Source organism: Plodia interpunctella, chromosome 16 (genome assembly GCF_027563975.2).
Source record: "Plodia interpunctella isolate USDA-ARS_2022_Savannah chromosome 16, ilPloInte3.2, whole genome shotgun sequence".
In the NCBI taxonomy this organism is placed as follows: Eukaryota; Metazoa; Arthropoda; class Insecta; order Lepidoptera; family Pyralidae; genus Plodia; species Plodia interpunctella.
Genome location: NC_071309.1, coordinates 5,449,669 through 5,465,148, shown reverse-complemented (window position 1 = coordinate 5,465,148; position 15,480 = coordinate 5,449,669). Strand labels below are relative to the sequence as shown.

Sequence of the window (15,480 nt, the reverse complement as noted above, 5' to 3'; positions counted from 1 at the left end):
TTAATTTCCTAAGCTTATTAATTCAAAAGATGCACGCACTTTTTACATCAGTCTATTTATCAAATAAGTAAAAGACAGATCATGTATTTTGAATGTATAATCACATTATAAGAATAACAAGCACTTAATTAAAGCAGAAATTATATGGAGTTGTGACGTACGTCAACTTACGTAAATTTCAAAACTATGGAAAACAACGGAGCCGTAACGGAACACGTCTGAACAAATGGCTATAATTCTATACGGCCAAACATCGGATACAAGTAGGCGTTGAATTGTTAAAACTTTAGCAATTTCCAACACGGCAACTAACTACGTCGATATTCGGTGAATATTCAGTTTGATGTGTGCTGAAAGTTCGAGAAAGCGGCAACAAGTTGTGAAATTGTCGCGTGTCGAGCCTTCACGCTACAGCTCTATTCATACTAACTCAATGTAATGATTCTTTGCTCTGCCATTAAATTTACTTTGCTTCCCATGTTATTTCTCCTAAAAAATGGGTTAGTTAGCTAATATATCTACATTTTAATTATATATTTGTAAAATGCATTACAAACAAATACAATTAAAACATATTATGTACTTTCTATCTAAAGTACGTTATATTTGAAAACCTCCGACAATGAACTGATTATGTCACCCTCAATTCGGAAGCTGCCGTTAAAATAACTGAAGTTAAATAAAAACACTCATACAAAGTACGATACGCGATAGTACATAATATTGCGCTAGATACATAAGGTGGCGCCATAGAAATTTTGCCCAAAGCATTCGTGTAGTGCTAAAACCGTCACTGAATAGAGCGTCGGCTCCCAGGGTCCGCTAATGACCAATTGTACCTATAAAATAAAGAACGCAGCGCACACCCTCTTTTTTCCTTTCGTAAAATCCAAATACTTTCACAGGTTGCTATTTTATCGTTAGACTGGGAATGAAAATAAGTAGGCAATTTTCTGGGACAAAAATAATATTATTTGACTAGTTTTTTATTTATTGAAAACTACCTAATACCCGCGGCTTCGCCCGCGTTAATTTCCCACGGGAACAGTTATTTTTCCGGAATGAAAGGTATGTCCTGCTCCATACTTTAAACTATATGTATGCAAAATTTCAAGAAGATTGGTTAAGTAGATGAGCGTGAAGCGGTAACAAACTAACAAACAAGCTTACTTTCGCATTTACAATATTAGTTAGGATTAGAATCGACTCAATATATTTTTCATAACAACGTTTAGGTATGGTAAAATCTAGTAATATTATATGATTTAGTAATATTATAATTATGATTATAATTATATGATTAATAATATACTTAATGGTGAAAATTATTATGATCCATGGAAGTTTGTAACTCTTTTTACGTAAACAAACTACAGAATTAAGAGAAACTACAGAATTAAGAAGGTGCCCAAGGGTATCTAAACCGTAGTTTATATGAGAGCATTTATTTATCGAAATGAAATACCAGCAACATATACCGAATCCGACAAAGTTCGGCGAACTGTTGGCCGATATCCATGGCACATGTAGAAACAGCGCCATCTCTCGCAACAGAAATGAACTTACCAGAAGTCTTGAAAAACGGGATGAGAAACCTTTCTCCGTTGCTAGCTACACACTATCACCGAACTCTTGAGAGATGCTGACGCGATTTCACGAACATTGTATAGTTTGTATGAGAGCTTTTATTTGCCGCTATGCAAAACCAGCAATGTATGCCGAATCCGCTAAACTTTGGCAATTTGTATGGCCATAATTTATTATCAGCATAATGCTTTTAATATGTACTTCCATACATATTTTTTCTTAACCGTTCCATAGATGTCAGAGACTACCTATTTGGCGAACTCAGACGCGAATCAACGTTCATTGCTGCTTAGTCGCGCTATGTTGCGACAACGCAAGACGTTGAAGCTACGTCTTGCTCCATTGTTTTCTACATGGAATTAGTAGGTTGGTTGGTACTCCATGGTTGGTTGGTTTTCTATACTTTGACACTGAAACTTAATTTCTGCGTTGTCTGTCGACCGACGTCAAAATGACGGAGCGCGACTGAGCAATGGGGCAAGGCGTAGATTTAGAAAGCGCCCCGCGCGTGGTACCGATGGTTTTCATTTTCCCTTTTTTCAGTGTTTTTTGGTATGGAATCCTAAAAATACATTAATACATACAACATATCTGCTTCTGCTTTTTATCCTGAAATTCCCACGGGAGCGAAGCCCCAAGGCGCAGCTAGTACGACATATTTTGGGAATCAGAAACATTCACTTTCACTCGCAGGTACTCGTAGGGTCCATACCACGAAAGAAGTCCCGCAGACGTGGCGCTACTGTCGCTGCAATCAACAATGTGGCCTATCTATTAATAATAGTTCCTCATAATTGCCACGGGCCTTCTTGCGTGGTATGGTCTCTAGTACTGTTATTCGACGCTTTTTATTATGCAACAACTTGCTTTTGCAGGTCGTTTAAGTACTAATTTATAGCTTTAGTATTTCCTAGATCAAACTTTCTAGGAACCACACAATTACGTATTGGTAATCGCAATATCTGTCTGAATTCATATTCATACACTACCTTCTTTTTTAGAGTTCCGTTCTGTGGATAAAAATAACCATTACACTTAGGGTGAGTTGCACTAGTCAACTTTGATGTTGATTTTAATCTGCGCGCCGTTTAGACAAAACGGCGTCCTTTTTCGCTTTCCCATGATGCCGGTTATTTATCGCGAAATACTTGGCTAAACTTTGATAGATTCGGCATACATTACTGGGTTTTCATTGCGGTAAATGAAAGCACTCATAAAGACCTCGAAATGTTCGTGCATTCACGTCTATCTGAGTTTGCCGATACTATGTAGCCGGTATTACATAAAGGTTAGAATACAATTATTCATCCTATTTCCTACTAAACTATAATACGCCCTGGGCGAATATGGTATTCCAATAGTTTCCATAAGGTATTATATTATATTTATTGTGATAACTAGGAGCCCGTCTCGGTTTTGCTTGTGTATAATAATAATAAAATATATCTACTCGTACACTTAAACTTTACCTACTCAGGAATCACTCACTTTATTCGTGAGAAAAATTCGTAGGGTAGTTTTTGATTTTGGCGCATTCATACAGACAGACGAGAAAAGGACATCTTAAAGGACATCTTTTTATAATATAAAGTGTAAGAATAAAAAATTTTATTTTATAACTAGCTTTTGCCCGTGGCTTCGACCGCGTAAATTTTCCGGAATGAAAGTACCCTATGTCCTTTCTCCATACATTAAACTACATGAAGAAAAGTTTTATTAAAAATTCTATGTTGGAGAAAATTGATGACATAAACTCAAATTGTGAAAATCGGACCCTAGAGCTACGATCTTGTAAGAAATAAAAGATAAACCTTATTGGCTTTTACTACCAAAATATCAGAAAAAAAAGATATTGTTATAACCGTCATCCTTCTAAAATGTTAAAACCATTAGAAGTTTTTAGGTATTTTATTGACATCTATCCAAATCTTGAAAGGCAGATAATATTTGAAAAAAGTCGAAACTTGTATTTCGAACTTACAAATGATAAAAGTTTTTATCATTTTCAAGCAGATTCGTCGGTTACCTAATGTTATTCCTGTCATTTTTATATTACAAAATCAAAATAATAAAACAAGCAGAAATATTACGTTTACAAAGTGCAATCTTTTTAATTGTGCACTTATATCTGCACCTAACGGATATTTATCCTCAAATAAACAAATAGAGGAATTTATAATATAGTCCTGATCCAACCAGACCAGCCCCCTATTTTTAAAGTAAAAAAAATATATATCATTATTACATCGATACTTACGCATTGATATATAATATGTTGAAGTTCTTTGTATCATTATAAGTACCTTTCTAGGATATTCATCAGTATTCACAGAAAATCTATTTCGTATATTCGTATATTAGCTACTGTTGATATCTCTGAATAATTTTCCAAAACAAGAAATATTAACATTCCCTGTTCGTTAGTATATGTAATTTTATGATGTAATGTAACGAGTCCTTGTGACAATAATGTCCCAGGTTACGCAAAATCTCAGATAAACACACAGGTAAGCAGTCTAACTGCCAGATCTTTAAGGAAATAAACATACAAACCAGTTAAGATTGTATAAAACAGCTTTCCTGCAGCAAATGACTTGCGTATGCTGTTCCGTTTGAGGAGATTCTAAAGACCTTTCTAGTTGAGGGGAGTGGGGCGTTTCAATTCGAGTGGCTTCACATTCGTCAGTAAATAGTTAGTGATACTGAGAGCGCCAACTTCAAAATTGATTCTGTGACATAAACTATCCAGTGTATTTCTTTCTGGGTCTTGTGTTAACTTTAGACATGGGATACAAGTGAGTTATGTGACACTTCTGTGTTTTAACCAATTTGTGTTTTCTCTATAAACTGACGGTGACGGTCATCATGAGGTTTGAGTTCTACCTATTTATTTTATACCTTATATTTAAATTTATTTGTTTTATTTTCATGTTATTTGTATAGTATTTTCTTATTCTTATGCACTATAACTCTCTATGATATCTGTATAATTGAACTGATTATAACAATTTTCTGTTTCGATCTAATAATAATTGTATCTACCTATTATATCTCTATACTATCTCTTAACAAACTTCTATAACACAAAACAATTCTATTGATGTCAATAACCAATACAGTTATTGAATGAAAATAAAATTATTTTGTTATTAGTAATCAGATAAATATTAAAGTGTGAAAAATATATAATTGTATTATATAATAAACCTCTGCATCGTTATTTTATATGACGATGCGGAGCATATTTTATGCAGCAGTTTTTTTTGGAAAATTATATGTAATACATCAGACTTATTTTCTAAATAATATAATTATTATAATTTCTATCCTAAGTTTCTTCATCGTTAGACTGAGATTTTTTCATAAGAACAAACCCAAATTAATAAGTTTATACTTGGTAAAGGAATAAGCGCAGCTTTTCATATGTCGACACAATGTTTTCACAAGCAATCTGAAAATAGGCAAAGCTTTCATTGTGACTTCGGATTATTTTATCTGTGTAAAGGATGTGTACCGTTAACATATGATAAACTTACCCAAGCTCATTGCAAAAGACCGCTATAATCTTCGCATTTCATAGCACTCCTTGCAGAGCAACTGCAGTTGAAGGTACCGGCGGTTGCTGGAGATAAATCAATACAAATTAGCGCAATTTGCTACAATCGAAGGCAAGCTCATCAATAATGTATATAACCATTCGTTATGCCGACTACACACTATTGCCGAACTCAAACAGATGCCTGCGTAAGTTTATTAACGTAGGAGAATATTGCGTAGTTTTTATAAGTTTATATTTTCCCGCAATGACAAACCAGTAATGTATGCAGAATCCGTCAAAGTTCGGCGAACTGTTTCGCGATAATGTTTAACCGGAGTTAGATGAGGTAAAACTAAACTTTGAAATAGACAGATCAATCATGGAGTTTTTATTTCATCGAAGCTGCAAAGTTACACTACTTGTACGGTTTTAAAAGCGAGTTTCTTTGTTTTTCTATTGATAATGCAAATGTAGTTTTTAATTTGTGGCGCATATAATCCACAATAACTAGATTATGCCCAGCATTTTTTAAATAATATTGATTTGTTAACGTTGCGTCTAAATTCACTAGTCACAAAGTATTTTAACTTGTTAAACTCTTATACCTAATTATTTTCTGCTTCGTATCAAACTCTTTTATTTATACCCCTTTATCGACAATCATATACTAATTTTTTGCAATATTTTTATGTGCTTTATTTTTAAAAGCTTTCAACGATTCAAGTTTCATTTATTACATTCAATTATTTTTCCTGCTCTGAAATAAATCCCAGCAAATGGCCTATTAGTGTATGTTTCGCTGTTATTTGATATGAATCTCGACAATACAGTTCTCGGAAATTAACGTAAGTTTAAAATTAAACTCTCAAGTGTTATGTTGCAACTGCAAATAGATGTTACCGGGTAGATGTTCATAAAAAACACAAGTAAATGAAATTTGGACTCAGATTTTTAATATATCTAAATAAACTTAAACTAGTAACTAATTTTGTCAACAGTGAAACAAAAATACCGAGCTTGATAAAATAACTTTTAGAAAAAAGAAACACATTACAGACTAATTTTTTTGCATGGATCAATCGTACGTAAAGACTATGGTATCAAACACTAGTGTCGTGCAACCTCAGACAGCGCATACATGGATATTAAGTAACCGAAATTATTACGAAAAAAATACTTTTTACGTTTTTATCTATTACGGGGTTTCAAATTTCACTATGGTTGCAAAACTCTCACAAAGGCCACATTTACTTAAATAACGGGCTAGTATGTTGTAAATATTATAATATGTCTATTTGGATCTCAATGGGTCAAATCATTATTTTTGACCTGTAAGGTTCAATATTTAGTTTGGCAGAAAATGTTGTTGTTCTGTCTAATACCGGCACAGATGCCGATGCGAACATTACGTAGCTTGTATGAGAGATTTTATGTGTCGCAAGGAGAAACCGGCAATGTATGTCGAACCAGTCAAAGTTTAGCGAACTGTGCAGCCATAGCGTATAGCCGGCATAAGAAACATCTTATAAAATTGTATAATGGATGCAGTGACGTAACCGCGACCGGAATAGAAACTAATAGCTCCACTGACCAAAAAACCTCAATGATGTTACGATGATACTATTTTTATAATAGAAAAACGTGCTTAAGGTTGATTTCGTATTTAATTGTGTATACAAATTAATGCATTTAAATAAATGTCATAAATTTAGGTGTCGCTATGGGTTGATTTTGCCTTTATTTATTGAACTAGAGTTGAATTAAAAAAACCGATCTAGTGACAATCATTATTATTGTTTAATTCCGGTTTGATTCATTGTAATATACTTACTTTAACATTCCAGTCTAATCCAGACATTTACAGTTTATTGAAAAACAGTTGTCAATGTAACAAAACAAGAAAAAAACAGCCAATGAAACTAATCTATACGAGTTCAGCGGATTATTCAAATATCATATAGGTATAATATCTTGACAAGTAATTTAGAAAAAAAAATAACAAAAAAGCAAAGAAAATACGAGTAATGTACCATCGTTTTTTTTTTTTTCAAATTAAAAAATGGAATAAATATTAAATGAAATGGTCTGTGATTAAATGTCAAGACTGAATCATTCTGTAATATTAACAAAAAAATATCCTGCAAACACTTTTGTTGTCGACTGTTCTAAAAATATGTTAAAAAAGGTTAATTAAAAAAAAAAATCTGATCCCTTATGGATGACACCGAAATAACTAAAAATTTGTTATTCGAGCAAGTTATTGTGGGTTACTGCTATTTCGAATATCAATGAGTACTCAGTTGAGTGATATGACGTACCTCTACATAATGGGTTTGCATCGGGATAGCAAACTCTATTGTTTTCGAAAAGGATCGGATATAGTTTCTCGGCATCCTACGAGAGCGACGGAATGCTGTACGACGCTATGCGACATCATCTGTGTAATCGGTGTACCTACTTATCCGGAAAGGTAGCCCAGCACAAGTAAACACAGATAGGTGGAATAAGGCCGCACGTTGTAGTTGTAGGTACATATTATATATTCTTGTTTTAATTTATGAAAGTGTAACATAATTTTCGTACAACGAAATTAATACACAAACAACATTTTATATTCTTTGGCAACGTAGTCTCGCGCTGCGTCCCGCTTCTTGTCGCATTTGTCGCTCGCCTACGTCGCTGGGATACTGTCTCCAGTTTCAGTTTCCATTTTGCTTGTTTTCCCTGCGTTGCCTCTAGTGGCATTTTCACGATATTCTATTATTTGTTTTCCTCTAAGTACATGTCAACAATGCACAAAGTCTGCACTGTACTGACTACCGCAAGTCAAGTTACTCTACAAGGATTTTTATGCGACGGTAATAGCTATAAATTTGTTATGGATTTGGATAGCTTGATGTGCTGATAAATTTAGCTGAGTGTAATAATAAGCTTTGTTATTTAAAAATAGTATTTTTGCATTTATTTGTAGTTTTTTATAGGCGTTTCTTCGTTGGAAGCCGATTCTGGTCCACCATCAGAAGTTGCTTATCACTATAATGCACTGCCATCGGATCTGAAGCCACGTATAAAATCGCATGACCACGCTGTTAGCCGTTGCAGAGTTCTCTCGGAGCCTATCCTGGGCCATTAAAACTAAAGCCACGTTGTAAAATATCATAACCTTTGAGGACATAGCCTCACAACATAGTATAAAACAAAATTGGCCTTCGCGTCTATCTGTTTCAAAATACGTTGCGTGGTTAAAAGAAGTAAGCTTCCTTCTTTTAACCACGCAATATATTCGGATGCAGTTTTTACTGTTATTTAGGCCGGGTAGCTAGTAGGTACCTGGAAACTTGAGGAAAACCTGGAAAATTGAGGCAACTAAATAGTGTAAAACTTTATTGACATATTACGATTACATTTGATTACAGACTCCTCATCTTATTGGGTCTATTGTTTGGTGTTCTGTACTCGCTACATCTCCTAGCCAAAGACTACCAAGCATTGACTGCAGCCAGCAAAATTCTAAAGTTTCTCTTCAAACGAGATGTCAGCTCGCAAAACTACACATTAGTAAGTCAGTTTGTTATATGGTATATTATTTATTATTTATTTCAAAAATATATTGCAAAATTTAACAATAAAGTGATTTAAAAAGAAAAAAAAAGAAATTTACTGAAGATGATAATGACAAAATACATAATAAAACATTGGTCACAAAACACAAGTTTCATTTTTACTGTCACAAATGTTTCATGAAGACCATTAAAAAATTAGCTCTGTAATAAAACAGAAAATTTAATTATCCACGCATTTTCCTCTCTAAGATTTGTATTTGCATTCTTTGAGGTAGATACTTAACTAATTGGGCAAATATTTAAGTAATTTAAGGAATCTATAAAGTGGTAAAAATGTAAATGGGAAAATGGAACGTGTATGTTATTTATAACTGGGTAAATATTAAATAACTCGACAAAGTAGTCTCTATTTGTATTAAAAATATAAGTCAATATCATTATCATATTATTTGTTTATAATAATATAACAGGTTTTTTTATACTTCTGTGTATCATGGGACCCATCTGATGGAAAGTGGTCACCGCAGCCTATTATATAAATCATGCCGCGTCTTTTGGTGTGGCTGTAGATACTTTATATACCTACTTATAGCTATATCAAATGCTTAATAAAAGTAAATACATTTTCTCATTTCAGAAACCTAACGTGCGATGGAGAAAGATATTGTTATACGACGCGACACAATGTGCCCGATTTTTTTACTGCAGCCTTGGAGCAGACACAATGGACGCAGAACTAAGGGGGTTCACCTTTATGCTCACGTAAGATACTTGTGAATGAATACAAACTGTTACAAAATAGGTATATTGTATGATCTGCCCGTAGAGTATCTTACTAGGTGGGCTATATAGGTATTTAAATAGGCAGACATAAATAGGCATAGTATTGTTGATAGGCAGACTACCAAATATACCGATTATTCGTCTTTTCGATATCTCTTATAGTTCAAATGGTCCGTAAGGCATAAGCTGTTCCAGTTTTCATAAAATATATTAAAATGTTGTACTTAAATGTTGCACCGGCTTTATAGCTATACAACATAGAAGTTTCATTCAAATCCGTCCAGTAGTCCCGGAGATTAGCGTTTACAAACATAAACAGACAGACATTTTACACTATTACTGTTTCTTCGTCGCCGTAAATTATTATTATTTTTTGCCAATATATTTAATTAATTAATCGTTAATATTTTATGTATTGATGATATTAATACTAACTTAACTTTTTCAGATTAGAACCTCGGGAAGAAGACAAGTCAGCTCTAGAAATAATGAAGCGAGCTCATGAAATCGGAAGTGCGTCCGGTGAACCTGCGTGCAAATACCACTATCCTATTTGTCCAGTCAGCAAACATATGTTATTTGAACTTGTTAAATATCTTGTAAGACATGAAAAGTGAACTATTTATAATTAAAAATTTGATAGTGTGTTTATAGTCATAGCAAAACCCTTAATTGCCTATAATAAGTGTTGATTAATGATTGTTATCTTGGTAAGAACGACATTAGGTTATAATTTGTGGCAAAAATGTTGGTCCATAAAATTTTAAGTTACTATTTGTTATCGAAAACCACATAACAAAAAATACTCTTTGCGAATTTACGATTTTACTGTTCTTCGAACTTCAAAGATTTTCGCACTCACACATCAATCTCCTCAAAACTGCAAATTGACCGCTATTACCGTGGCATATACAGACTTGCAGGGCAATTTGATGGTCGACTGTACATCACAATTTCTATACTAAAAAATGTATATAAAAACTATGAAATATATGTGCATCTTTAATCTATGATTTAAGAATTGGCGTGCACGCACATATTATTTTCCTTCTGTGATCTACAATCAAGAGGAAACAAACATAGCGTTACGAGGCGTGCGCCATAGATGAACCGCCACTATCGATACCACAGATTCATGTAGGAAAATTATAATAATATAGATATGGCATTGTTAATCTGTATCGGAAAGCGTAATGCCAGGTTGAGGCTTGCACACACAAACGATCACAAATAGGTACAGTCAACAACACATTATGTTACCCTGAACCTCTATGTGGCGCGGTAATAGCGGTAAGTTTGCAATGAATTTGGGCAGGTTGATGAGCTGTTGTCTGTACAACTTTACAGAAATCAGAATATTTTTTTAATTCTTGTAGTAATATTCTTGTTTTTTAGTGCTTATATAGCATATAAAGAATAAGAAAGATATCGTTTTAAAAAAATAATACATGTTTTTTTATTTCTAAAAGGTTATGATGTTCTTTCTTTATTTAAATCCACGTTACTTTGAACCGGTATAAAAAAATAACATCGTACTTATTATAATATGTAGCTAACGAGACTATTACACAGACCGAATTGTGTAAAAGTATTTTCTTATTTTTGTTTATTAATTTTGACAACCTAAGATTTTATGTAGATAATTTTTATAAAAATGTTCTGTTAAGATTTATTTTCTTGTCGGAAACTTTGACATTATGATTCCTGATTCTCATACATTTTCCATAAGTTTTACTTATTGGTTCAGTAACAACACAGACTGAAGTGGTCGATTAGGAAGTTATATGTTCAATATACTAAATTAGCAGCCAAGTTTACTCAGCATAACATATGTAGACTGCTGGAAGACCGAATCATAACTGCCAATCGGAACAATTTCATTATGTAATTTCATAAAGAGCCTCTAGTTATTGTTCATATCTATTGCGACAAGGGCTGACAATATGTAGATTTTATTGATAAAGGTTAGTTACCACTAGTTACCAACGCCATAGGTACCTATTTTCTTTTATAAGAGAACGAATATGTGGTTCTACTGTAGCTTTATGATATAAAATACATACCCGTATATGTACATGCATATGTTATTACACAGGATATTTTTAAAATAACTAGTTATGAATGATGAAACGTGAATTTTTTTCGTATTTCTTTCATTGTTTCTTTTGAATATTATCGTATTCCATGTTATTTGAGAAGATGAGAAAAAGTTTCCCTGTACAACTGCATCAATTTTAAATATAAAAAAGATATATGAACTAGGAGAATCATTAACATAATAATTGATATGACATGAGAAAAGTTTCTTTAATTTTATTTATACAATCATATTTATTTTTGCTGCCATATTATTAGGATTTAGTATCAATCACATGTTAGTGTGATGAAAATATTTTATAGTTATGCAGGTCCTGCTACAGTAATGAATATGCAGTAAGGAATATGCATGAAACAATGTAGTATTATGTATATATTTTTTACTAATAACTAGGTACGTAAAAAAAAATTCTGTACTTCAGATTTAATTTAAGTATTTAAGTAATTGGCCTTTTGAAGAATTTCAATATTTGTTTGCGTGTTTTTTTTATTATGATTATATTTATTTTGTTTTTCCCCATAATAACGATTGTACTGAGACAAAAATTTACAACGACTGTGCAAACTATGCGTCACTTAGTATTGTTGATTTATTATTATACCTATATATCGATTGGCAGCAAAAGCGCAAACTCTTGATGATCATAACTAAAAATATAGGTAATATGTACCTATACTTTTATTATCCCTTATTTATCCCTGACTTTACGTAGATCCTACCGTTGGACTAAATACACCAAAGTAAGATAGAATACATTCGATATTTTGTAAGATAATAATAAAAAAATAAACTGATGTCGTGTTTTATTTCGTAAACATAATACCAAACATATGTACCTACTAACAATCTGTTCCCGGGCACTATGAACTCCACTCAGACGAGCAAAAAATATAATGAATAATAATTGAACTATAATTACATGTCGACGAGAATATTCCACGAATACTATGTATTCTACGAACACGACAAAGGAATACCACAACGGCCTTCTGAATTAGATCGAGATCTATTTTGTACAATATCTGTACAAATCGTTCTATAAACATATAGCACTGTTTTTATTATACCTACAGACCTCTAACGCAGAATCAGTCATTTTAGTCAGTAATTTACGGTAACATTAGTTGTAAAACGAAGATGAATACTTTGAGAACTGAGGCATCATCTAAAGGATAAAGCTTGAATGTTGCAGTGAGTCAGCTGAAATGCAATAAGGTGGCTGTTTTGTCATTTGGCTGAATCAGAAAGTGGCGCCGTCTCGTCGCGCCGCGCCAGTGGGGTCTGTCCTGCGGAACCGAGATAATAGAACCAAGGAAAGATGTATAATTTGATTAATTCACTAGCAATTATTACGAAAGCGGAAATGAAAAACAGAATCATATGAATGATTAGGGACGTTTTAATAAATTTTGTCTGAGAAAATGCTCTTACCAACTAACCAAATATTGACAAATTTTTATAAGCAAATCGCGCTAACAACTTCAGATGAATCGCCATTGAACGTTGAACTTCTTACGTTCCGGCATATTATTTATCGTGTCGGTTTTTTTTACTCTTTATATAGATCGATGCATTTCAGTTACAAGTTTCTCAATGAAACTTGTTGTTTGATATAGATATTACCTCTTGGTTTACGGTTCAATTGGGATACAAAAGACTTTTTAACTATTTTCCCAATACCAAAACATTACAAAAAATAACGGAACGATCGAGGTTCAACTGATATCCAGCAAACATTATTAACGCTACTATAATATTTTGTATATATATGTTGGCATCTTATTAGAAGAACAACCAAATATTCATACGAGAATGTCAGTAAATACATAAACCGACTAACATAATTTGTATAAATATTAGGCAAGAGATATCCAACGAGGGTCGTAAACCAACAGCAACAAATACATTTACCAGATTGGATCTACGACACTATAGGTACATAACTTAGGCACCCCTATTAATATTAGGTGTGTGAGATACTCAGATGTAATATCTGCTCTAGGAAAATCAAGTTTCCTCAGTTTTTTTTCTATCGTCTATAATAGTTTAAACATAAAAAATATGCAATAAATAAATGCCGGCGTGAAATCCACCATTTTATTAATTCTGTGCAATAAAGTTTTTAAATAAATAAATGTGAAAGCTGCCATGTTATGTAATATTTGATCGATATCAAGCATAAGCCTGACAAATATGCTTAAGAATATTTAATATTCATACCAGAAAAATGATATGTTTGCACATATCATTTTTCTGGTATGAATATTTAATTTTTATATATTTATATATTTATAAAATACTCATTTATTAGTAAACATGTAAATAGCATTTGTTAACCTAAACCTTCATACAAACATCCATTAAATATTAAAAAGATATTTATTTTTAACTTACAAAGTAGAACACTATGATTTTTTACTAAACACTATTATAAGAGTTCCAAGTCAAATAAATATTTTATTTCTTAACTAAAAATCATTAGGTATCTACTTGACAGTGTACGAAACGAAGGAGTCAGCCGACAGACATGCTTGTTCTATCCAATCCAGGATATAGCCAAATGGGGTACTGTACTCCTCGAAATTGGCAATTTAGTGGAGGTGGTGCTAATATCTGACGACGATACTTTTAAATACTTTTTACAAAGGTATATTTAGTTTCACCTGATCTGTCGATTTTTAAATATCGAAACTTCACCTACTTACTTCCACTTGTACTACAGAATTGAAATTGATTGCATTATTATGATAAGCGTTATCTGACGGTACACAGGATCGGTTCCCAAAAAGGAATACCTCAAAGGTTTTACTACACGCGCGTCATTTTTAACTCCCACGACAAAAGGAGTGGAGAATCGTAGCAGCCAAATGACTGAACAGATTCTTATCTAGTTTTTTATTTGTTTCAGTAATACCTAAAAGGGTTTTGATACGAGGTAAGCAAATAAAAATACTTTAATTCACGTATTTCATTTAATGAAACACATAAATTCGGGTTGGCACAACTATAAGGTAACAACAATGGAAAATATTAATATATAAGAAAGAGATTCAGTCATAGTAACATTTATATGTATTACTTTTCTTAATTACTCTTATAACAAAACAGACCAGTTACTAATCTTCTTTATACCGAGAGGGTTCTATTCTATTCAAAAATAACCTAAAATTAAATTAATTTCCCTCGCTTTTCCGTTCTCCATGCATCATTACAAATACTATATCAGATATATCATGTATATCTTCATTTGTAACTCATTAATGCCAAATTATATATATATAACAATTTGGTCCAAATCTGGTTAATTTAACTAGATTACCCATAAAAACGTTACCCCAAGTTATCTCGATATAATGACTAACTACCCCCCTCGGGGCTTTCGGGGAATTTCGGGATTATAAGTAAGTATATTCTACTCACGTTCTAAATTTCATCAAAATCCATTTGCTCATTATTGCAATATTAAATAATAAATATTTTCACTTACATTCAAACTTTCGCATTTATTTTAATAGATTAGTAAAATAGAATTAATAGACGACTTCATAGTTTGTGACTCTCATTTACTGTCTTATTAAAACTGAAGTGTTTTTAGATTGTCTAAAAGTACTTGTCTCTTGACCTGTAAAGTACGGTAGGTACTTTATAATACCTACGTCCTTTCGGAATAGCTATTCAGAAATTCCCTCTCGATAAACTATGGTTAGTGTTTCTGAGTAGCAATAATTCCCACGCATTCTTTGATTTTCTGTTAGGAGTTCGTACGAGGAAATTAATGGATATAAAGCCTTGACAGCTGACAGAGGCAACAACAGTATTCCCAAAAAGGGTTGACATCGAGTTGACATACGGTACGTGAGCCGTGAGAGAGATGGGAGTTATTTTTCAATATTTGTTTTTTTATTTTATTT

At 32.7% G+C, this 15,480-nt stretch overlaps 1 protein-coding gene across 2 annotated transcripts; it reads left to right on the top strand.

Moving 5' to 3' along the window:
- The first annotated feature begins 4,224 nt into the window (after nt 1–4,224).
- On the top strand, nt 4,225–12,357 carry LOC128676747 (uncharacterized). 2 transcript variants are annotated; one of them, XM_053757053.1, is made up of 4 exons: nt 4,225–4,382; nt 8,542–8,683; nt 9,326–9,450; nt 9,920–12,357. In XM_053757053.1, exons 1-4 carry the CDS (start codon nt 4,372–4,374, stop codon nt 10,086–10,088), a joined length of 447 nt encoding a protein of 148 aa, XP_053613028.1. In that variant the 5' UTR covers nt 4,225–4,371; the 3' UTR covers nt 10,089–12,357. The 2 variants fall into 2 exon arrangements, with proteins under 2 accessions (XP_053613028.1, XP_053613029.1); XM_053757054.1 differs by having other exon boundaries at nt 4,237–4,457.
- The last annotated feature ends 3,123 nt before the right edge of the window (nt 12,358–15,480 follow it).

What these genes read in the sequence shown, in the direction of transcription:
- LOC128676747 (XM_053757053.1), top strand. An exon ending in GCTCGCAAAACTACACATTA is followed by an intron (nt 8,684 to 9,325) that starts GTAAGTCAGTTT and finishes TTCTCATTTCAG; the next exon opens with AAACCTAACGTGCGATGGAG. An exon ending in GGGTTCACCTTTATGCTCAC is followed by an intron (nt 9,451 to 9,919) that starts GTAAGATACTTG and finishes TAACTTTTTCAG; the next exon opens with ATTAGAACCTCGGGAAGAAG.